The 22,713-nt window shown below is 39.2% G+C and overlaps 1 protein-coding gene across 1 annotated transcript in view; it reads left to right on the top strand.

Annotated features, from left to right (window-relative positions):
- The window catches only part of TOP6BL (TOP6B like initiator of meiotic double strand breaks), a 98,374-nt gene that overhangs the window by 44,687 nt on the left and 30,974 nt on the right, over window positions 1-22,713 (top strand). The window contains exons 4-8 of the mRNA XM_082748621.1: window positions 2,908-3,017; window positions 10,950-11,033; window positions 12,438-12,493; window positions 13,154-13,225; window positions 14,581-14,770. Coding sequence (XP_082604747.1) covers window positions 2,908-3,017; window positions 10,950-11,033; window positions 12,438-12,493; window positions 13,154-13,225; window positions 14,581-14,770 — 512 coding nt within the window. The remainder of the gene's footprint in view (window positions 1-2,907; window positions 3,018-10,949; window positions 11,034-12,437; window positions 12,494-13,153; window positions 13,226-14,580; window positions 14,771-22,713) is intronic.

Raw genomic sequence — 22,713 nt, forward strand, 5'->3', positions numbered from 1 at the left:
AATTTTAGGATTGTTTGTTCCAGTGCTTTGAAAAATGCTGATGGTGTTTTGATCAGGATGGCATTGAAAGTATAGATTGCTCTGGGCAGCATAGACATTTTAACTATGTTTATTCTTTGATCCATGAACATGGAATGTTTTTCCATCTTTTTTTGTCTTCTTCAATTTCTTTCATGAGTGTTCTATAGTTCCTCGAGTATGGATCCTTTATGTCTTTGGTTAGGTTTATTCCAAGGTATCTTATGATTTTTGATGCTATTGTAAATGGAACCATTCTCTAATTTCCCTTTCTACACTTTCATTGTTAGTATATAAGAAAGCAGCTGATTTCTGTGCATTGATTTTGTATCCTGCCACAATACGAATTGCTGTATGAGTTCTAGTAATTTCGGGGTGGAGTCTTTGGGTTTTCCACAAAAAGTGTCATGTCATCTGCGAAAAGAGAGAGTTTGACTTCTCCTTTGCCAATTTGAATACATTTTATTTCTTTTTGTTGTCTAATTGTTGTTGCTAGGACTTCTAGTACTATGTTGAACAATAGTGGTGAGAGTGGGCATCCTTGTTGTGTTCCTGATCTCAGTGGGAAGGCTCTCAGCTTTTCCCCATTGAGCATGATATTCACTGTGGGTTTTTCACAGATGGATTTTATGAAGTTGAGAAATGTTCCTCTATCCCTATACTCCGAAGAGTTTTAATCAGGAAAGGATGCTGTAGTTTGTCAAATGCTTTTTCTGCATTAATTGAGAGGACCGTGTGGTTCTTCCCTCTTTTCTTATTAATTTGTTCTATCACATTGATTGATTTGTGAATGTTGGACCATCCTTGCATCCCAGGAATAAATCCCACCTGGTCATGGTAGATAATCTTTTTAATGTACTGTTGGATCCTATTACTAGGATCTTGTTGAGAATTTTGGCATCCATATTTATCAGGGATATTGGTCTGAAATTCTCCTTTATGAGGGGGTCTTTGCCTGGTTTGGGGATCAAGGTAATGCTGGCTTCGTAGAAAGAGGCTGGAAGTTTTTCTTCTGTTTCTGTTTTTTGAAACAGCTTCAGGAGAATATGTATTATTTCTTCTTTGACTGTTTGGTAGAATTTCCCAGGGAATCTAGCAGATCCTTAACTCTTGTGTTTTGAGAGGTTTTTGATTACTGCTTCAATCTTGTTACTAGTTATTGGTCTATTCAGGTTGTCAATTTCTTCCTGTTTCAGTCTTAGAAACTTATAGGTTTCCAGGAATGCATCCATTTCTTCTAGATTGCTTAACTTATTGGCATATAGCTGTTGATAATAATTTCTGATGATCATTTCTATTTCCTTTGTGTTGGTTGTGGTCTCTCCCCTTTCATTCATAATTTTTGTTAATTTCGATCCTTTCTTTTTTCTTTTGGATTAGTCTGGCCAGTGGTTTATCAATCTTATTAATTCTTTCAAAGAACCAGCTTCTAGTTTCGTTGATGTGTTCTACTGTATCTCTAGTTTCTAACTCATTGATCTCTGCTTTAATCTTAATTATTTCTCTTCTTGTGTATGGAGTAGGCTTAAGAAGATATGGTTTATATATACAATGAAGTATTACTTAGCCATCAGAAGGGATGAATACCCAACTTTTGCATCAACATGGGTGGGACTGGAGGAGATTATGCTGAGTGAAATAAGTCAAGCAGAGAAAGTCAATTGTCATATGGTTTTACTTACTTGTGAAACATAAGGAATAACATAGAAGGCATTAGGAGAAGGAAAGGAAAAGTGAAGGGGGGTGGATTGGAAGAGGAGATGAGCCTTGAGAGACTGTGGACTCTGAGAAACAAACTGAGGGTTTTAGAGAAGAGGTGGATGAGAGGATGGGTGAGCCTGGTGGTGGGTATTAAGGAGGGCACAGATTGCATGGAGCACTGGGTATTATATGTAAAGAATAAATCTTGAAACACTTCATCAAAAACTAATGAAGTGTTGTATGGTGACTAACATAACACAATTTAAAAAATACTGTATTAGATAAATGCTTGAGACGTCATTCTTGAATTTTTCTGCTTTCAGTTCTTAATTAGCTCACTAACTGGGTTTGAGTTTATTAAATAATGAGTTAATTTATGGGCCCAGCACACTTCCACTGCGCAACTCTGCTAATAATGAGTTGATTTATTAAAAAATACAAGAATATGGGGTGCCTGGGTGGCTCAGTGGGTTAAAGCCTCTGCCTTCAGCTCAGGTCATGATCCCGGGGTCCTGGGATCAAGCCCCGCATCGGGCTCTCTGCTCGGCAGACAGCCTGCTTCCTCCACTCTCTCTCTCTGCCTGCTTCTCTGCCTGCTTGTGATCTCTGTCTTTCAAATAAATAAATAAATAAAATTTAAAAAAATTAAAAAAAAATACAAAAATATAAGCTAGAGGAGTGCCTGGGTGATTCAGTTGTTAAGTGCCTGTCTTAGGCTCAGGTCATGATCCCAGGGCCCGGGGATCAAGCCCTGCATTGAGCTCCCTGCTCATTGGGAAGCCTGCTTCTCCTCTCACTCCCCCTGCTTGTGTTCCCTTTCTCACTGTCTCTCTGTCAAATAAATAAATAAAATCTTAAAAAAAAAAAAAGAATATAAGCTAGAGCTATCAGCTTTGAAGATTTCTGGCTTTGCACATGACCTTGTGGAAATTAACTGAAAATACAAATTGATTTAGCAAACGTGAAAAATTGAAAACATGAGATTAAACGTCTTAACCCCATAAAGTAATTCTAAATGTTCAAGCAATTTGCTGATGCATAGCCATTTCCAGTCATATTTTGAATTTTGCAGATAATCTTTTCATCAGGGAAATGCCTTCTTGGCTCATCAGTTTAATAAACAATTCCAGAAATTCTGGTGCTTTTCCAAACTGCTTTTTCTTTTTGTCACCATTTCTTCTCACACAGAAATACAATCTCTACTGCCTGGATTCTCTGCAAAACTGAATTGGACTTCAGAGGAAGCCAGCTATTCTCAGGACGTATCAGGGGTAACACCCTTCCAGATGATTTTTGAGGCAAGTTTGTTGTGGTTCTATAAATTACTGATGTCTTAATTCTTATTTTTCTACAAATCCAGTAAAGCCTAGGTCCATCACAGTTCCAAGCTGAAATAAGGCGTTGGTTCCCAGACTTCTCCGTGCAGATGTTGAAATGCTTGGTAGCTTCCAAAATACTGGTATTTGTGTCCCACTCCAAGAGGCTGTGATTTAAGTGTTCTAGGGTGCAGTGTTAGTTTGCTCATTTGGCCATTAAAAAAAAATACTACGGATTGGGTGGTTAAAAAATAGAGACTTATTTCCTCATACTTTTGGAGGCTAGAAGTTTAAGATTAAAGTGGCTAGTCATTGTTTCCTCACATGGCCTTTCCTCTGTACGTGAAGAGAGAATACTCTTGTGTCTTTCTCTTCTGTAAGGGCACCTGTCTTATCACATTAGGGCTCCATGTTTATGACCTCACTTAACCTTAATTATGTTTTTAAGGCTCTATCTCCAACTATAGTCACATGGGGGGCTGGGCTTCAATGTGTGAATTTTGGGAGATACAATTTAGTCCATACTGATGGAGCTTGGGCTTTGGAATATTTTTGAAATTCCAGATGGGAAAAAATCCCAGATGATTCCTAATGGGCAGATAAATTTGAGAGCCACCGAAATAAGCCATTATTTGAATTTGGATCTCCTGAAAAAGAAAATAAAAATGGATTCTCAGTGCAGATGCTATTTGGATACATTTTTATTAAGTTGGCTTAAAGATCTTTATTGATTTATTTGAAGCTCAGATTTATGAGGTTGACTGTTGAGTTCTCCATTCTCTTTAACAAATCTCTGATCCCCTATCTTTCTTTCCTTTGAGTTTGTGGAGTCATAAAGAATTAGAATTTTTTTTTAAGACTTTATTTAGGGGCACCTGGGTGGCTCAGCCAGTTAAGCATCTGCCTTTAGCTCAGTAGAGAGCCTGCTTCTCCCTCTCCCTCTGCTGCTCCTCCTGCTTGTGCCCTCTCTCTGTCAAATAAATAAAATCTTTAAAAAAAGAGAGAGAGGTTTGACAAAGCACAAGCCAGGGTTGGGGGGATGCGGGATTGGGCAGAGGGAGAGGGAGAATGCCCCCCCCCCGAACAGGGAGCCCAATGAAGGGCTTGATCCCACGGGTCTGAGATCAGGACCTGAGCCAAAGGCAGTTACTTAACTGACTGAGCCACTCAGGAGCCCCAGAACTAGAGTACTTTAAATATTCTCCCAAGAAACATTTGGGAAGCCTTTCTTTTTTTGGACAATTATATGCTCCTTCTCAAAGGAAATGGGTGCAGTATTGCGACAATAGATATCTCTGGCTGTGCTTTATCTTCTTTAGGGGAATGATGGGTAAACAATCTGGAGCAATTAATGGTTAGTCGACTCTGAAACTATTAATTTCAAGTAGCAATAAAAAAAGCTGATTTCAATGAACCAAGGAAAGCAGTTCTAGAAAAGGAGATCATGTGTTTTAACCAGTTTAAACAAACAATTATTTTTATAACTAACATTTATATATTATTTAAGCCTCCTGACAGTTTTGTGAAGTGGGTAGAACAGGGATTATCCCCCCATTTTACAGATGCAAGAACCCTGAGATTCAGAGAGTTCAGTTGATTTACCCAAGGTCATGCGAAAGTTAAGTGACAGAATTAGAATTTGAACCAAAGTCTTACTCATTTTATTCAGGTCTGTTTAAATATTTATTCACTCATTCAGGAGCCTGTGTTTGCTCAAGTTGGCCTCACTGTGCTAGATGTTGAAGGTACAGAGTCCCAAGACACATTACTTGATAAAGGAAAAGATAAACAAGCAAACAAATAATTACAAATACAGTGTAATATGTATCATATGTACGTATCAAAAGATTTTCTTGGGGGGGACACCTGGGTGGCTCAGTGGGTTAGAGCCTTTGCCTTCGGCTCAGGTCATGATCCCCGGGTGCTGGGATCAAGCCCTGCATCGGGCTCTTTGCTTGGCTGGGAGCCTGCTTCCCTTCCTCTCTCTCCGTGCCTATCTCTCTGCCTACTTGTGATCTCTGTCAAATAAATAAATAAAATCTTAAAAAAAAAAAAAGATTTTCTGGGTATAAGGGATTCAGAGACTTGAAAGAATAGGAAGTTGTCTTCAGACTTACGGAGTTTGTCTCATTTTTTTTTTCCTTATTGCAAAAGCAGTGTTTCCCTCAGGAAAATCAAAGAGAGCATTTAAAACACAGATAATTTGACTTAATCGTGGTAGCCACTGTTAACATCTTGGTGTGCATCTTTTCACGCAAGAGTGAGGCATTTCAGTGTCAGGTTTTTAGAATAGTACAGTTCCAAACTAGGCCATGGAAATAGGTGGAAATGCGTGGATGTCAAGGTCACTAGAGTTGAAGAGGTCAGGAATTTGTGAGACTTAAGTTGTTCCTTAAGCCATCAACTTGGATGAGGAAGTCAGCCCAGTTGATGGCAGCTCTTTCTTTTTTTTTTAATATTCTTATTTATTTCTTTGACAGAGAAATCACAAGTAGGGAGAGAGAGGCTGGCAGAGAGAGAGGGGGAAACAGGCTCCCCGCTGAGCAGAGAGCCTGATGCCGGGCTCGATCCCAGGACCCTGAGATCATGACCTGAGAGGAAGGCAGAAGCTCAACCCACTGAGCTACCCAGGCGCCCTTGATGGCAGGCTGAAAATGCTGAGGACACTGAGCTCAGTGCCTGCAGTCAGCTGGCAATGGATGAAAAGTGGCAAAAAGTAGTCTGACCTCAGAGGAGCAGGAACAAGAGTTCCCTGAAAGCTTTTGTTCCATTACATCTCATCGTCTCTGGTACTGTGCAGTTATTTAAAAGATATTTGAAGAGAGTGAGAAGAGAAGTAGGGGGAGAATATGAACAAATTCATCATATATACCTCAAACGGGGAGAAGAGTCAGGTAGCAAGGTTCACAGTGGAAGCTAGTGAATGGAGACATCCATGAACCATAAGTGACTCTTAATCTCACAAAACAAACTGAGGGTTGCTGGGGGGAGGGGGTTTGGGAGAAGGGGGTGGGAATATGGACATTGGGGAGGGTATGTGCTTTGGTGAGTGCTGTGAAGTGTGTAAACCTGGTGATTCACAGACCTGTACCCCTGGGGATAAAAATATATGTTTATAAAAAATAAAAAATTATATTTAAAAAAAAGCAGTAATAAATGATCCACTGCTCTGGGCACGTGAGGAGAGCCAATCCCAGGGAATACTGAAGAGAATGTCATTTAGGAGAGATGCAAGGTCTTGTGTTTATGCTGAGTCAGTCCTGCATCTTGGGTTCCATTCGGCTGGTAACATGTCCCTCCAAAGACAGTTTGATTTTACAAGATCTTCTTGAAAACTTTATCCATTTTTATATTATTTCTGCTATGGTACTAAGTGATAAAATTGGTAGAGGTACACGTGTATTTCAAACATATCTTCATGTTTATCTATCTCTATTTCTCTATATACATATTTAACTAGAGACAGGATGAGACAGAAGCACAGATTTACTTTCTTCTAGACAGTCATATAGGGCCTATGACAACCTGAGTTCAGTTTGAAACTATAAAATAGCTTTGATATTATCTGTGATATAATTAGATTTGTGTCTAAAGGTGAAGGCTGGAACATATGATTCAATAATCTTTGCTGCTGCCCAGGGCTGGCAGCATCTATGTTTTCCTAACAACACTTAAGTAAATTCACTGCTTCTATATGTATGTCAGGCTGGGGTACTGGGTTTCTGACACCCAACTCTAAAAGGCTTTAAAAGACTTTGTAGACATAGACACATATATTTTCTTTTTGAAAAGATTTTATTTATTTATTTGACAGAGAGAGAGAGATCACAAGTAGGCAGAGAGGCAGGCAGAGGGGGAAGCAGGCTCCCTGCTGAGCTGAGAGCCTGATGTGGGGCTCAATCCCAGGACCCTGAGACCATGACCTGAGCTGAAGGCAGAGGCCCAACCCTCTGAGCCACCCAGGCGCCCCCAACACATACATTTTCAGTCCCTCTCAATAAATTATGAGTAGATTATAAAAGGAGCTATTTGCTTTGTGTTAGCTGTCCTCTGCTGACGTGATATTAGGTCACTTTATCCTCTCAGTCTAGATTAGATACCAGTTCTTCTTGTGTTTTTCTTTGGCATTTCTTAATATATGTAAATCATAGAACATTTCACATTGTCATATACATTATTTATTTGTCTTTCTCTTCTACTTAACTGTGAACTCTTCAAATTCATATTGTTTTATTTACCTCTGTAGGCCCAGGTTACATAAACTCCATTCAGTGTTTTGAGTGGTTCAGTAGTTTGCATAAGCATTGCCTGTCAGACTCCATAAAAGTGATGATAGATTACATAATATCTGATTCTGAAAGCTATATGCATAGATAATGAACTGTCTTGGAGAGACAGTATTACATAATGGAATGTGGGCTTTGAAGTTAGATCTAGGTTTGAATCCCAGTTTTGACACTTAGCTAGCTACGTGTTACCTTGGAAAAAATTAAACAACTTATTTAGTCTCATTATTCTCGTAAATAAAATGGGGGATATTTCCTACTTGCATATAAACTGTTTGGCATGTAGCAGGTGTTCAGTAAGTGGTAGCTCTCATCATTATTAATTGTAGCCCCTCTCTGGTAGCCACTCAAGGAATTTTCACTTTTTTGGTTGCCTTACTGCTAGATTTAATTAGCCCTTTCTGTGATATACCCTATAATAACCAAGGCTACAGAAGTTTGAAACTGTTCCAAGAAGTTGTTTTCTAAGTGCTAAGTACAGAAAATGCTTTGAAGAGCTCAATGCTTTTCTTCTATTTGAACATCTTATAATAAAGTTTTTTTTTTTTTTTTTAAAGTAGGCTCCTCACCCAGTGTGGACCCCAACACTGGGCTTGAATTCACAACTCTGAGATCAAGACCTGACCTGAGATGAAGAGTCAGGCATTTAACCGACTGAGCCACCCAGGCACCTCTGTAGTAAAAAATTTTTTTGAAAGATTTTATCTATTTATTTGACAGACAGAGATCACAAGTAAGCAGAGAGGCAGGCAGAGAGAGAGGGAAGCAGGCTCCCTGCTGAGCAGAGAGACCGATGTGGGGCTCAATCCCAGGACCCTGAGATCATGACCCGAGCTGAAGGCAGAGGCTTTAACCCACTGAGCCACCCAGGTGCCCCTGTAGTAAAATTTTTTAAATGAAGGATGTGACTATGATGTGTATTCTGCAGTTACTGTTTAATCACTACTGTTTACATGCAGGAATAATCCTAGATCTGTTTCCAGAATTTTTTAATCATTCCCATCTACTTTTCTGATAATTTTTAGTAATGATTCTATAATAATCTTTCTAATTTTCCCCACTCACTGCATACTTCTCGTTCTCATTTTCAATGTATTTACAAAAAGTATTATAGAAATTTATTCTGTTTCTTCATCATTATGTTATATGTTGAGGTCTAGGACCATTTTTTTCTTTAATATGTACCTACTACATGGCTCTATATTCTCTGATCCACCAATAAGAACTTACTGATTTTTTACTCTATTTCTTCTCATTTTCCTAGACTCTCCATTTTCTAAAGACTCCTTCTAACTTTGGGTTTAGGGACATTGTATTAAATGGAGTGAATCATTACAGGAAAGTGGTTAATACTAAAGCTTTGGAGGCAGATTAGGTAACCTTGAGAAAATTATTTGACCTCTTTGAGACTTATTGTTTTCTCATCCATAAAATGTGGGTTATATGTAACTCTCGAGGCTTTGTGAGGGGTAAGTGAGGTAATAGAAGTAAGATACTTTAGCTCCATTCCTGGAATGGAGAAAGCTCTCATTAAATTGTAAATTTTATTATATTTATAGGGAGGTATCTGGGTATATTGATTGAAAAGAGCATGGACAATTGGTAATAGACAAACTTAGGGTCAAATTCTGGCTCTATCACTGAAAAGCTGGGTAACCTTAGGCAAGTTGCTTAACTTCTCTAGGTCTCTCTCTCTTTTTTTTTTTTTAAGATTTTATTTATTTATTTGACAGACAGAGATCATAAGCAGGCAGAGAGACAGGCAGAGAGAGGAAGGGAAGCAAGCTCCATGCTGAGCAGAGAGCCCGATGCGGGGCTTGGTCCCAGGATGCTGGGATCATGACCTGAGCTGAAGGCAGAGGCTTTAACCCAATGAGCCACCCAGGTGCCTCTAGGTCTCATTTTAAAAAATATATATATCTAGGGGCACCTGGGTGGCTCAGTCATTAAGCATCTGCCTTTTGCTCAGGTCATGGTCTCAGGGTCCTAGGATCAAGTACCACATTGGGCTCCCTGCTCAGCAAGGAGCCTGCTTCTCCCTCTCACATTCCCCCTGCTTGTGTTCCCTCTCTCGCTGTCTCTCTCTGTGTCAAATAAATAAATAAAATCTTAAAAAAAAAAAAAAGCCTACTGGGGTGCCTGGGTGGCTCAGTGGGTTAAGCCTCTGCCTTCAGCTCAGGTCATGGTCTCAGGGTTCTGGGATTGAGTCCTGATCGGGCTCCCTGCTTAGTGGGGAACCTGCTTCTCCCTCTCCCTCTGCCTGCCACTCTGCCTTCTTGTGCTCTCTCTCTGTCAAATAAATAGTGAACTTTAAAAAAAAAAACTCTAAAGAAAGGATAGTAGTACCTGCCTTGAGGATTTTTGTGAGGTAATATAGGTAGAACACCTGCACAATGCTTGCTACATAGTAGGCATTCCACAAGTGATATCTACTGTTGTTGCCATGTATAATATATAACTTAAAGATTATTACTTGATCCTTACAACAGTTCTGTGAGGTGGAATTGGGTAATTTTTTTTTAAAGATTATTTATTTTAGAGAGAGAAAGCACAAGCGATGGGCAGACACAGAGGGAAAGGGAGGAGCGGACTCCCTACTGATCAGGGAGCCCAAAGTGGGGCTCCATCCCAGGACCCTAAGATCATAACTTGAGCTGAAGGCAGATGCTTAACCAGCTACTTAACCAAGCCATCCAGATGCCCCTAGAACGGATGACTTTTATCCTTGTTTTACAGATTAGTAAATAAAATTCAGAGCAATTAAGAGCTAGTACTAGAACTCAAGTCTTCTGACTTGTGAACTTTTTGCTTTACAGCTTTTCCTTAAAAAAAAAAAAATGAGTAGATAAATGAATTGATGCTGAAAAATAGTTCCTTTTAGTGTCTGCTCCTTTCACTACATTCTTTTTTTTTTTTTTTAAGATAGAGATCACAAGTAGGCAGAGAGACAGGCAGACAGAGGTGGGGAGAAGCAGGCTGCCCGCTGAGAAGAGAGCCCAATGAGGGGCTTTATCCCAGGACCCTGAGATCATGACCTGAGCCGAAGGCAGAGGCTTTAACCCACTGAGCCACCCAGGCACCCCCTTTCACTACATTCTTAATACAAATCAATTCACATCAGGATGGTAGAGCTAAGGTAGTGTTACTTTTCTTAGTTCCAGCCTGAATTACTTTTAAATTTGTTCCAAAAGGTGGTTTTGAAATTGTGTCTCCAGAAGGTCCATGAAATAGTTTAGCTCAAGAAATGATAGCTATTAGGTTGCCTTTTATGTCCAGTTCTTAGATCCAAAGGTGTTTCCCCTTGGATATCTGAAAAGCTTTCTGAGGGGTAAGTTACCTTTATAGGAAGAAATACCTCTATTCATTTATTTAAAGATTTATTAAAGCTTTATTTATTTATTTTAGAGAGGCAGGGAGGGGCAGAGGGAAGGAGAATCTTAAGTGGACTCCACGCAGAGCCCAATGTGGGGCTCGACCTAACCACTCCCAGATCATGACCTGAGCTGAAACCAAAAGTCAAACGCTCAACTGACTACCACCCAGATGCCCCAAGAAATAACATAATTTAATTTATTTGTGCTCTTGGGTTTGTGTATGTGTGGTGGATGTTTTTGTTGTGTTGTTGCAGGTTGATGAAAAGCCCAGAACTCTGATGACAGATAGTCTGGTGATAAAGAATTTTTTACATAAAATTGTCATGGTACACCCTAAGGTAAGCTGTTCTTTGGCACAGTGATGCTTCTCTTTTCATTTTTAGGAGACCTCTACTCTGTAGGAGATGAAATTATATGGTTGGTCCACTTTCTTTCCATGATAATGATTACAACTTTTAATATTGAATTGATTTGGTTTCTTTGTCCCTAACACAGTGTTGATGTTGGTCATGTGACATAGCTGAGAGCCCTTGGATATAGAGCTTTCCTTGTGTTCTTGTTTTTACTTCCTTACTGTTTTATTGTATCAGTTTAGATTCATTCCCCCCCCCCCATGTGCTTCATTTTTCTATTAAATCTGGATAATGAACCTGGCTGACCATCTTCTTTTCCGAAGTGACCAGAAGAGCAAATCGGGAAATTCTGATAAAGTACTTCAAACTTTGGAGAGCTATAATTTTTTTTAAAAGATTTATTTATTTGACAGGCAGAGATGACAAGTAGGCAGAGAAATAGGCAGAGAGAGAGGTGGAAGCAGGCTCCCCGCTGAGTAGAGAGCCCGATGTGGGGCTCGATCTTAGGACCCCGGGATCATGACCTGAGCCGAAAGCAGAGGCTTAACCCACTGAGCCAATCAGATGCCCCAAGAGCTATAATTTTTTATAATTAGCTATAGTTAGGTATGTTTATAGGGATGCACACTATTAAGTATGCTTTTTAACTTCTCCTTTTCTTCTCTTGGTAGCTTTCTACTTTTTCTGTCTTTAGCAGGGCTCAGTGCTTATTATGCCAGTCACAATTTCTGAGTGCTTTCCACACACTCACTCACTCACCCCATGCAGCAGCCCTTGTGAAGTAGGTTTTATCAGCACCATTCCCATTTTATAGCTGAGGAAACTATGGTAGAGAGGTTAAGTAACTTGCAGAGCTGGGATTTGAATTCAGGCAGGCTGGCTCTAGAGTTCTTGATTACCCGTTACGTTACACAGAAAAGAAAAATGTATGTCAAAGGAAGGAAATAATTAGAACAGTGAAGTGAATTGCAGGGAGGACAAAAGTCAGAGACGGGCAGGGGAAGAAAAAGCAAAGGAAAAAGCATGGAATGTTCTATGTATAAAAACAGTGGAAAGAATAAAGAGAAAAATTGAAGTCCTTTAAAGGGGAGAAGAGATAACATTGGGAAAAGAAAAGAGAAAAAAGGGTAGTTTTGACAGGTTCAAAGTGGGTTCATTGTTGTGATAATCTGTGGCCACTTGGAATTGAAGTCTAGGACTCAGTTTATTTAAGATGTAGAATTTGAGCACAGATAAATGGTAATGTATTAATTATATTATGTTCAGGGAAAGGACAAGTTAAAAAAAAAAGTGGATATAAAGAATATCTTCCCCTTTGGGAATTAAGTATGGAAGTTTTTAATCTCTGTCCTGGTTTGTGTTAAATCTCATACTCCATTTACTTTGCAGATTAAATTTAATTTCAGTGTAAAGGTGAATGGAGTCCTTTCCGTGGAAGTCTTTGGGTAAGTCCTTAAATCCTGGCTTAAGCTTATCCTGTGGCTTTATAGTTTTTCTCCATCATTATTGTATTGTTTCTAGTAGCTTCACAATTTGACTTTTTTTTTTTTTTTAGGATTTTTTTTATTTTAGAGAGAAAGAGTGCGCCTATGCACCTGTGTGTGGGAGGGAGGGGCAGAGGGTAAGAGAAACCCAAGTAGACTCCATTTTGAGTGCAGAGCCTGATGCGGGGCTCCAGGAAAGCCTTGATCTCATGACCATGAGATCATGACGTTAGCCGGAATCAAGAGTTGGATGCTCAGCCAGCTATATCACCCACATAGGTGCCCCACAGTTTGACTTCTTGACCCAAACTCACCCTGAATCTAATTTTCTTAGAGCCCCACATTTTCTTATTCTATGTTAGCTTTTATTTTTTTTCAGATTGAATAAATTTCTTTTCTCATGTTAGCTTTTAATGAGCAGGTAGATTCATCTAAACATTTCATTTCTTTTCCTCTCCCTTGAGTGGGTGATCTTAAAAATTGCCATTTTCCCCTTAGTTAATCGGCTATTGAATTCTAGTAATCTTTGGGGGTGATGGTAGTCATGGGCCAGAATTTGTATCAGGTAAATAATGGTTTTAGAATCCCTGAAATATGGCTTAATTTTTCTTTGCTTTGCAGGACAAAGAATGAACCCACTTTGAACCTGTCGAATGGAATTGCTCTTGTTATAAGCTGTCGGCATTATGTGAGGTGAAGGGGAAAAGCACTGTGGTCCCTCTCCACATTTTAATCTCCTGTTATGAGTATGAATGTGGGTAGAAATTGAAAGTAGCCTCACTTGTCATTTCTTAGGGCCAGGTATCAGATTCTCTGTCAGAAAAGTGAAAGTAGAATTTTGAAGCTATTGGTATTGAAAACATTTATTATTTCTGGTTTCTTGAATATATTCTAATTGACCCAAGGACATGTCCCTTCTCTTTCCCATCTGTAAATGAAACAAAACAAACCCTGCTAATTTCATTCTTATTTACATATGAGAAGAGAGGAATGACTTTTTAGATAGTTACCTGAACTCTTGGATAGAAAGATACTATGAATAGAAAGGAATTTTTTGTATGTTATTATTTGTGCGTCAGCATTTTGCATATGTTTGGAAATCCTCTTTCTCTCTACCTTTACCTTCTTCAAATTACCAAAAAAAAAAAAAGAAAGAAAGAAGGAAAGAAAGAAAGAAAGAAAGACGAAAAAATCCATGGAGAAGATGATAAATAAATGGAATAGAACCCTCTGCCTTGCCTTCCTGTGCTGTCCATTTACCATAGAATCCAAAGTGAATGTGCATTATAGCAAGAAAAATACTAATTTTTAAAAAGATTTTATTTATTTATTTGACAGCGATCACAAGTGGGCGCAGAGGCAGGCAGAGAGAGAGAGAGAAAGGGAAGCAGGCTCCCTGCCGAGCAGAGAGCCCGATGTGGGGCTCATCCCAGGACCCTGAGATCACGACCTGAGCTGAAGGCAGAGGCCGTAGTCCACTGAGCCACCCAGGCGCCCCAAGACTAATTTGTTACTAAGATCAACTCATTAATTCTTTATTCAGTAGTTTTCAAATCCATTTGTATGCCCTGAATCATCACTGTTAGTCATAGGATCTTAAGGCTTGAAGAGACTCCTCGTGGCTTTTTAGTTTTACTCTTAATCAGAATTACAATTCAGAATTACAATTCTTTAATATGTGCAGGAAACAAAACCCCCAACCTTAACTTTCTTTTGTAGTCCTCTGCTATCATACAATCTTTACAGGTAGACAGCTCATGAACACAGATTTTCTGAAAAAGTTTAAGCCTCTGAGCCAGTGTTTGTGGACATATCTTCCTGGATGACCTCATCAGTTTAAAGAGAGAGGAAAGTCTTTGTTGGGTGTGGAGCCTACTTTATTTATTTATGTTTAAAGATTTTATTTTAGGTAATCTCTACACCCGGCGTGGGGCTCAAACTCACAACCCCAAGATCAAGAGTTGCACACTCTACCAACTGAGCCAGCCAAAAAACCAAAAAACTTAAGAATCAAAAAAGCTAAATTTGTCTTACCTGTTTTTTCACAGTAAACCAAAATTTGCTACAGCTGAATTACTCTGCAGCAGAATCCATCCTGTCCTAGGACATCCAGTAATGCTTTTCATCCCTGATGACATGGCTGGCACGGGCTTGCTGGGAAAGCTGACACTGACTCCAGCCGCTGCTCTGTGTCCCTGCCCAGAGGTCTTTCCCAACCAGCTGAATAGGATTTCTTCGGTTTCCATATCCTTTTGATGACAGAGTCCATCAAAATCTTCAAATTCATTGTCTTGAAAAATGGATTTTTTAAGATTTTATTTATTTATTTATTATAGAGAGCGAGAGAAACAGTGAGCAGGGGTAGGAGCAGAGCAAGAAGGACAAGCGGACTCTGAGTTGAGCATAGAACCCAATGCGGGACTCAGTGCCATGACCCTGAGCTCATGACCTGCACTGAAATCAAGAGTTGGGCACTTAATTGACTAGGCCACCCAAGCACCCTGAAAAAAATGAAAAATTTTAAAAATATTTTATTTATTTATTTGACAGACAGAGATTACAAGTAGGCAGAGAGGCAGGCAAAGAGAGGAGGAAGCAGGCTCCCTGCTGAGCAGAGAGCCCGATGTGGGGCTCGATCCTAGGACCCTGGGATCACAACCCGAGCCAAAGGCAGAGGCTTTAACCCACTGAGCCACCCAGGTGCCCCCCCAAAAATGAATTTTTATATCTCAATTCTAAAAAAAAAAAATCCTTGGCATATAAACTCTGTGCCTAGAAGCCAGTATGATTTGTATAAAAATAAAAATCCAGTATGAAAGCCAAGCTTGAGAATTTTTCCAAAAACTGGAAACTATAAAATGTGACACATGTGCCACATGCTTGTCATGTAATTTAGTATGATGAAGCATGGAATGAATGGTGCAAGCAGGAGAGATGAGGCTGGGAAAGTAGTTGGAGTTGAACATGGCTCTTGTGAGTCACACTAAGGAGTGTAAACTTCATTGTCTTTATAGTGGGAAACCATTGGATGTTTTAGGAGTCTCAGGCAGCAATTATGCAGTGGGATAGGAGAGAGAATTCAGTAAACATTACGTAAATTCATAAGTGACCTCAACAAGAGATAATGCTTGCCTCAGTTAAAAGTGTGAGGAGCGTAGAAAAGAGAAACTTATCATTGGAAGTAATCAACATAATGAGGCAACCAATTCATTGTTAGGGTAGGGAGAGATTAGGGGCAGGGAATGGCCAAAGTTGATGTCCAGATTTCTACATCCAAAAGAGGCAAATCTATAGAGACAGAAAGTGGATAGAGAGGGATTTTTTTAGGAGGTGATAAAAATGGTCTAAAATTGATGGTGGTGATGGTTGCACAATTTTTTAAATATACTACGACCTATTTAACTGTGCACTTTAAATGGGTAAACTGTATGTTATGTGTTATCTTTAAAACTCAGTAAGCTGTTTAAAAACATTTTCCATAGTGGGGGACCTGGGTGGCTCAGTGGGTTAAAAACATTTCCATAGATGGCTGATAGAATAATGATACTGTCAATTAGAAACAAATCATAAATGGCAGATTTGGAAGGTAAAGAAGATTAGCTGAGGTTTAAACACGTTTATGGTTCCTGCAGGATGTCCCTTGAAAATGACAAGCAGCTACATAGAAATTTTGGTCTGGAAATTGGAAGTGGTCAGATTTAGAGATATATTTTTGAGCGTCAACATTTCCTTTCATGGACTCAGTGTAGCATAGTGCTGTGGTTAGAGCATGGCACAAGAGTGTAAATGCTGGATTCACCACTAATTGGCTGTGACTTTATTCAGCTTACTTAACAACCTAAACTTTTATTTCATCAGCTTTAAAACAGAGATAATACTACTTGGTAGATTTATTTATTTCCCCTTGCAAAGGTTTTGTTGTTGTTATAGTTACTCTTTTGTGATTTGTTTGTTTTTGGACTGATAATATAGTAATCTATGTGAGGCTCCTAGCATTCTGCCTGACATTTAATAAGTGTTCAATAAATATTAGGTATTATTGTTATATGACTGAAGCTATATGAGTAAATGTAGTTATATATAGTAGAGTATAAAGAATAAGAACAGCAGAAGGCGAAGGTCATGGAATAAATGTTAGCTGAAAATATCATTAGGGAGGAGGAAGGAGCGGGATGGTGATAAAGATTATGCATGGACTTTTGGATTTTAAAAACCTTAATATCTAGGTCATATAGAAGAGGATAAAGTAAAATATAAATATTTCTCCTTCCTCCCCATGCCATTCCCCAGAGGGAATAAGGCACATTTTCTATCCTCTTGAACTTTACATTTAGTGGGACATTTTATTTTATTTTATTTTATTTTATTTATTTGAAAGAGAGAGAATGAGAGAGAGCACAAGAGCGGGGAGGGTCAGAGGGAGAAGCAGACTCCCCACTGAGCAGGGAGCCAGATGCGGGACTTGATCCTGAGGTCCAGGATCATGACCTGAGCCAAAGGCAGTTGCTTAACTGACTGACCCACCCAGGCGCCCCTTAGTGGGACATTTTAATAAATAGATGTCAGGTAGTGATAAGTATAGTAAAGATAAAGCAGGTAAAGAGATAATGATAGGGAAGTTATTTAAATATTATAGCCCAAGGAGACTCTAGAGAGGTGATGTTTTAGTGAAGAGAAAGAGAACTAACAGAAAACTCTGGTAGGATTACAGTTTCTGAAAATGGCCAAGTAGGTAATTTAGACTCACCCTCCCATTGAGGACAAATGCTGTATGAAATATTAAAACATCATAAAAGAATCTAAGAGCTAGTGAGTAGGGAGAAATTTCTGGGCCAACATAGGAGAAAACAGGAATCACAGAATGCTTGAGCCCCCATTGGGGGCTGCTTTTGCCCTAAGGTCATTTGCAAATTAGAGCAAACAGCCTAGAAGCTAAGATGCACTTCCAAATTGATGTAGGACAAAAAAGCCAAAGAGTTTAGGGCTTGCTGAGCTGGGGTGCTGTTAAAAGTTCCTCTTGTTTTGGGCAGGGATAACTAAAAGCTTACACTTTATGGAGTAGGTGAACCTGAAATAAACCATCCTTTACATGAGCTCATATATTTTTTGGGTCATCTGGGAAGTCTAGAAAATCTTAAGCTTTCAGAATGGATTAAGATGATTCTAGATTTCTAATTCTCCCAGATGCCCTGTAGAAGCAAACAAAAATTCTTTCTAGATAGATAGATGACCACATCTATGCTTCAAATTATTTAACAGATGCTTTCTCAAAATGTCCAGCTCATGTGCACATTTCTTTCTCTCTGTCATACACACCCCCCCCACACACACACCTAGGTACAAGAGTGCACAAGGTAACATGAACAAAAGCTAGCAAAAACAGAAGCAACAGAAGAACCCACTGGGACTCCAGATATGGGTAATATCAGACATTGACTTTAAAAATAAAAAATTATGTTTACTGTGCTTATGAAATTGAAAGCCAACCTTAAAAATCTTGCCAGGGAGCAGAGAAAGACAACTACCATATGATCTCCCTGATATGAGGAAGTGGTGATGCAACATGGGGGCTTAAGTGGGTAGGAGAAGAATAAATGAAACAAGATGGGATTGGGAGGGAGACAAACCATAAGTGACTCTTAATCTCACAAAACAAACTGAGGGTTTCTGGGGAAGGGGGTGGGATTATGGACATTGGGGAGGGTATGTGCTTTGGTGAGTGCTGTGAAGTGTGTAAACCTGGTGATTTACAGACCTGTACCCCTGGGGATAAAAATATATGTTTATAAAAAATTAAAAAATTAAAAAAAAATCTTGCCAGGGAACTGTAAACTATAAAATATGACAAAAATTTTAAAAGAACCAAACAGAAATTGTAGAATCAAAAAAGATAATGACCAATATTGAAATTAAATAGATTTAACAACAGATTAGATATAGCACAAGTGAATTTGTAAAGTAGAAGATGAGGATAGCAAAAACTAGTAAAATAAAGTAAAGAGAGACAGAAGTATGGAAAATACAGAAGAGAAGTTAACAGGTGAGAGGAAACAGTGAGATCATTTAATGTACATTTAATTTCCATCCCAAAGGGGAAGAGAGAAAATGGGGCAGAAACAGTCTTTGAAGAACTAATGGCGGAAGCAACTAAAACAGATTTTAGAGCTCAATAATCAAGCAAGATAAATAAAAAGATATATATGCCTGTAGAAAATCAAAAATAAGAAGAAAAATCAGCTAAGAAAGATAGATTTCTTCAAAAGAGAAACAAATTGCAGCTGACTTCCCCATTCCAACAGGATGTAGTAGTATAATAATGTTAATGTCCTGAAACTAAAAAATCAAGCTGGAATCCCAGAATTTACAGAAATCCCAGTATTTACAGAAATACTGTAAAAGTATTTCTCAAGATAAAAGATAATGAACTTACCCATATAGATTGTCATAATTCATACAGTAAAAAGATTAGTTCAGCTGACTTTAGAATATACTGTTTTGATGTACATTCATGGTGGGATATACTCTAAGAATGAAGTAAACTGTAAAGCACTCTTGAAATTCTTTTAGTGACCTTGATTCTTAGTAATAACATTGGTATTATACTGAAATTATTATATACTTATTATAAAGCAAGTAATTATATTAACATTGTTGGGAACCAAAATTTGTAGCATAAGATAACAGATACAGGAGTATAAATTCAAAAAAATTTTTATTTTGAAATAAAAAAATTTTTAAGTAACTTTTTAAAATATTTTATTTATTTATTTGACAGACAGGGATCACAAGTAGGCAGAGAGGCAGACAGAGAGAGAGGAGGAAGCAGGCTCCCTGCTGAGCAGAGAGCCCGATGCAGGGCTTGATTCCAGGACCCTGGGGTCGTGACCTGAGCCAAAGGCAGAGGCTTTAAGCCACTGAGCCACACAGGCGCCCCCCCCTTTTTTTTTTATTTGACAGATTTATTTATTTGACAGACATCACAAGTAGGCAGAGAGGCAGGCAGAGAGAGAGAGGAGGAAGCAGGCTCCCTGCTGAGCAGAGAACCCAATGCGGGACTCGATCCCGGGACCCCGAGACCACGACCTGAGCCGAAGGCAGCGGCTCAACCCACTGAGCCACCCAGGTGCCCCCAGGCGCCCCTTTTTAAAGTAGAATTAAAGATACCAGTGTGTATCTCTGTTTTCTGACCTTTGAAATTATATATTTCTTAGCTCTGTCTGCTAAATAAACAAAAAACAAACAAGTGTAGGAACAATGAGCACTCCCTAATACTAAAATGTGTTCTCTAAATGTCATTGCTCACTAAAAAGGAGGAATGACTGATTCTAGGTCTAAAGTAGAAATGTACAAGATACGGGTCACCTGGGTGGCTCAATCAGTTAAGCATCTGCCTTCGGCTCAGGTCATGATCCTAGGGTCCTGGGATTGAGCTCCACATGGGGCTCTCTGGCCAGTGGGGAGTCTGCTTCTCCCTCCCCCTCTTCCCTTCTCATTCCACTGTCTCTCTCCTCCGCCACCCCTATGCATGCTTTCTCTCAAATAGATAAATCAAATCTTTAAAAAAAAAAAAAACCTACAAGATGAGCCTGGGTATCTTACGTTAATCCGGAAAGCAAAGAAGCTATCAAAGTCCATGAGATTATGTCAACTTCAGAAATTCTACTTCCAGCTAAGAGCAAATAACAGGGACTGGATCCAACTTCCTACCATAAACAAATAAAAAAATGGACAAGTTATATAAACAATAGATAGTATAGGACAGTGGGTCTATAGAGAGGAGATACGAACAAACCCTGTGTTGTACCACTGTACAATCTAGAGAGAACTTCATAGGGAGGTTATACCCAGCTAGAGTCTAGTGATCTCTCTGAGTTGAGAAGACAAAGTTGAGAGTTTAGGGAGGTTCAGAGAGCTAGAACTTATAGAGTACCAAAGAGGAGATGAATATAGAGATTTTTTTTTTAGGATTTTATTTATTTACTTGACAGAGAAAGATCACAAGTGGCAGAGAGCCAGGCAGAGAAAGAGAGGGGAAGCAGGCTCCCTGCTGAGCAGAGAGCCCAATGTGGGGCTCGATCCCAGAACCCCGAGATCATGACCTGAGCTGAAGGCAGAGGCTTTAACCCACTGAGCCACGCAGGCACCCCGAGGAGATGAATATAGAGAGAAAGCTCCAGACAGAGGAGAATTCCTGGAGTACCCACAGACCTGGGAATGGTTTCTGTTCCTACGAGACAGGATGGAAAACCTCATATTTCATAAAGTATCAGTTGGAGTCCTAAGAAGGTTTTGCCTGAATATAGTGGAGGAGTCAGCCCTAGCCCTAGCTTCCCTGGTCCCACCTAACAAAGCTTGAAAGTATGATCCGAAAAGCTCAAACTATTCCTAAGTAACTTTATAGTGTTTGAGAAAAAAAGTTCAAGAATATTTACAGGAATACAAAAAGGTCCTGCATTTGACCAGATAAATTTCATAATGCTGGGCATCCAATAAAAAATTACTTGGCATGCAAACAAACAGGAAAATAGGACCGATAATGAAAGAAAAAAGATTGGTCAACTGCCTAAAATGACATAGGTAATAAGATTGTAAACAAGGACATTAAGACAGGTATAACTGTACCCATATATTCAGGGTGTGAGAAGAAAATATTGAACATCTTAAATAAAGAGGCAAAAGCTATAAAAAGCACCCAAATTGAACAACCAGACATAGAAATTACAACTTTTAGGATGAAAATACACTGGATGAGATCAGTGACAGATGTACACATTGCAGAGGAAAATATTAGTGAGCTTGAAGACATGGCAATAGAAACTAAAATGAAACCCAAAAAAGACTAAAAAAGTGAACAAAGCTTCAGTGAACTGTGGGATAACTTCAAGTGGCCTAATTTAGAGACATGTAATTGGATTCCTGCGGGGAGGGAGGGCAGATAAAATATTTGAGGAAATAATGTTCCCCAAATTTCTAAATTTGATGAAAAGTATAAATCTACAAATGCAAGAAGATCAACAAACTTTAAACATAAGAAACTTGAATAAAATTATATCAAGATACATCATTATCAAATTGGTTAAAGCCAATAATAAAGAAAAAAAAACTTTAAAAGAGACTAAGGTAAAAAGACATATATAATATACTGGGGAACCAAGATGAGAATTAAGATTTCTCATTGGAAACTGTAAGTTTGGAGAAAGTTAAACAATGTTTTTATTTGTTATTTTTATTCTTTTTAAGAGAGAGCACATGAGCGGGGGAGTGGAGGGACAGAGGAAGAGGGAGAATCTTTTTGCTTTTTTAAAGATTTTATTTATTTATTTGAGAGAGAATGAGTTAGAGCATGAGAGGGGAGAGGGTCAGAGGGAGAAGCAGTGTCCCCCACTGAGCAGGCACGCCCCCCCCCACCGATGCGGAACTCGATCCCAAGACTCAGACATGAGTTGAAAGTAGTTGCTTAACCAACTGAACCACCCAGGCGCTGTCCCCCGCCTTTTAAAGATTTTATTTATTTTAGAGAACGTGGGAGGGGCAGGGAAAGAGAGAGACTCTCCAGCAGACTCTCCACTGAGTACAGAACCCAAAACAGGGCTGTCTCAGGGCCCTGAGATCATGACCCGAGCTGAAACCAAGAGTCAGATGCTTAACCCACTTCACCACCCAGCCTCCTAGAAAGGGAGAGAGAGAATCTTTTTTTTTTTTTTTAAGTATTTTTATTTATTTATTTACTTGACAGAGAGAGAGAGATCATAAGTAGGTGGAGAGGCAGACAGGGAGAGGAGGAAGCAGATTCCCCACAGAGGAGAAAGCCTGATGCAGGGCTCGATTCCAGGCCCCCAGGATTGTGACCTGAGCTGAAAGCAGAGGCTTTAACCTACTGAGCCACCCAGGTGCCCCGGGAGAGAGAGATTCTTAAGCAGGCTGAACACTGAGCATGGAGCCCAAGGTGGGGCTTGATCTCACGACCCTGAGAACAAGACCTGACCCGAAATCAAGAGTCAGACACTTAACCAACTGAGCCACACAGGTGCCACTGAAGCAACATTTTTAAAATAGTAAAAACAAAAACAAAAACTTAACCTGGATTCTATACCAAAAGTAAATATTTTCAAAAACAAAGGCAAAATAAAGAATTTTTCAGATGTACAAAAGATTTCAAAAACCAGCAGATCTATATTGTA

This window comes from Mustela nivalis (genome assembly GCF_964662115.1).
Source record: "Mustela nivalis genome assembly, chromosome: 9".
Taxonomy (NCBI): Eukaryota; Metazoa; Chordata; class Mammalia; order Carnivora; family Mustelidae; genus Mustela; species Mustela nivalis.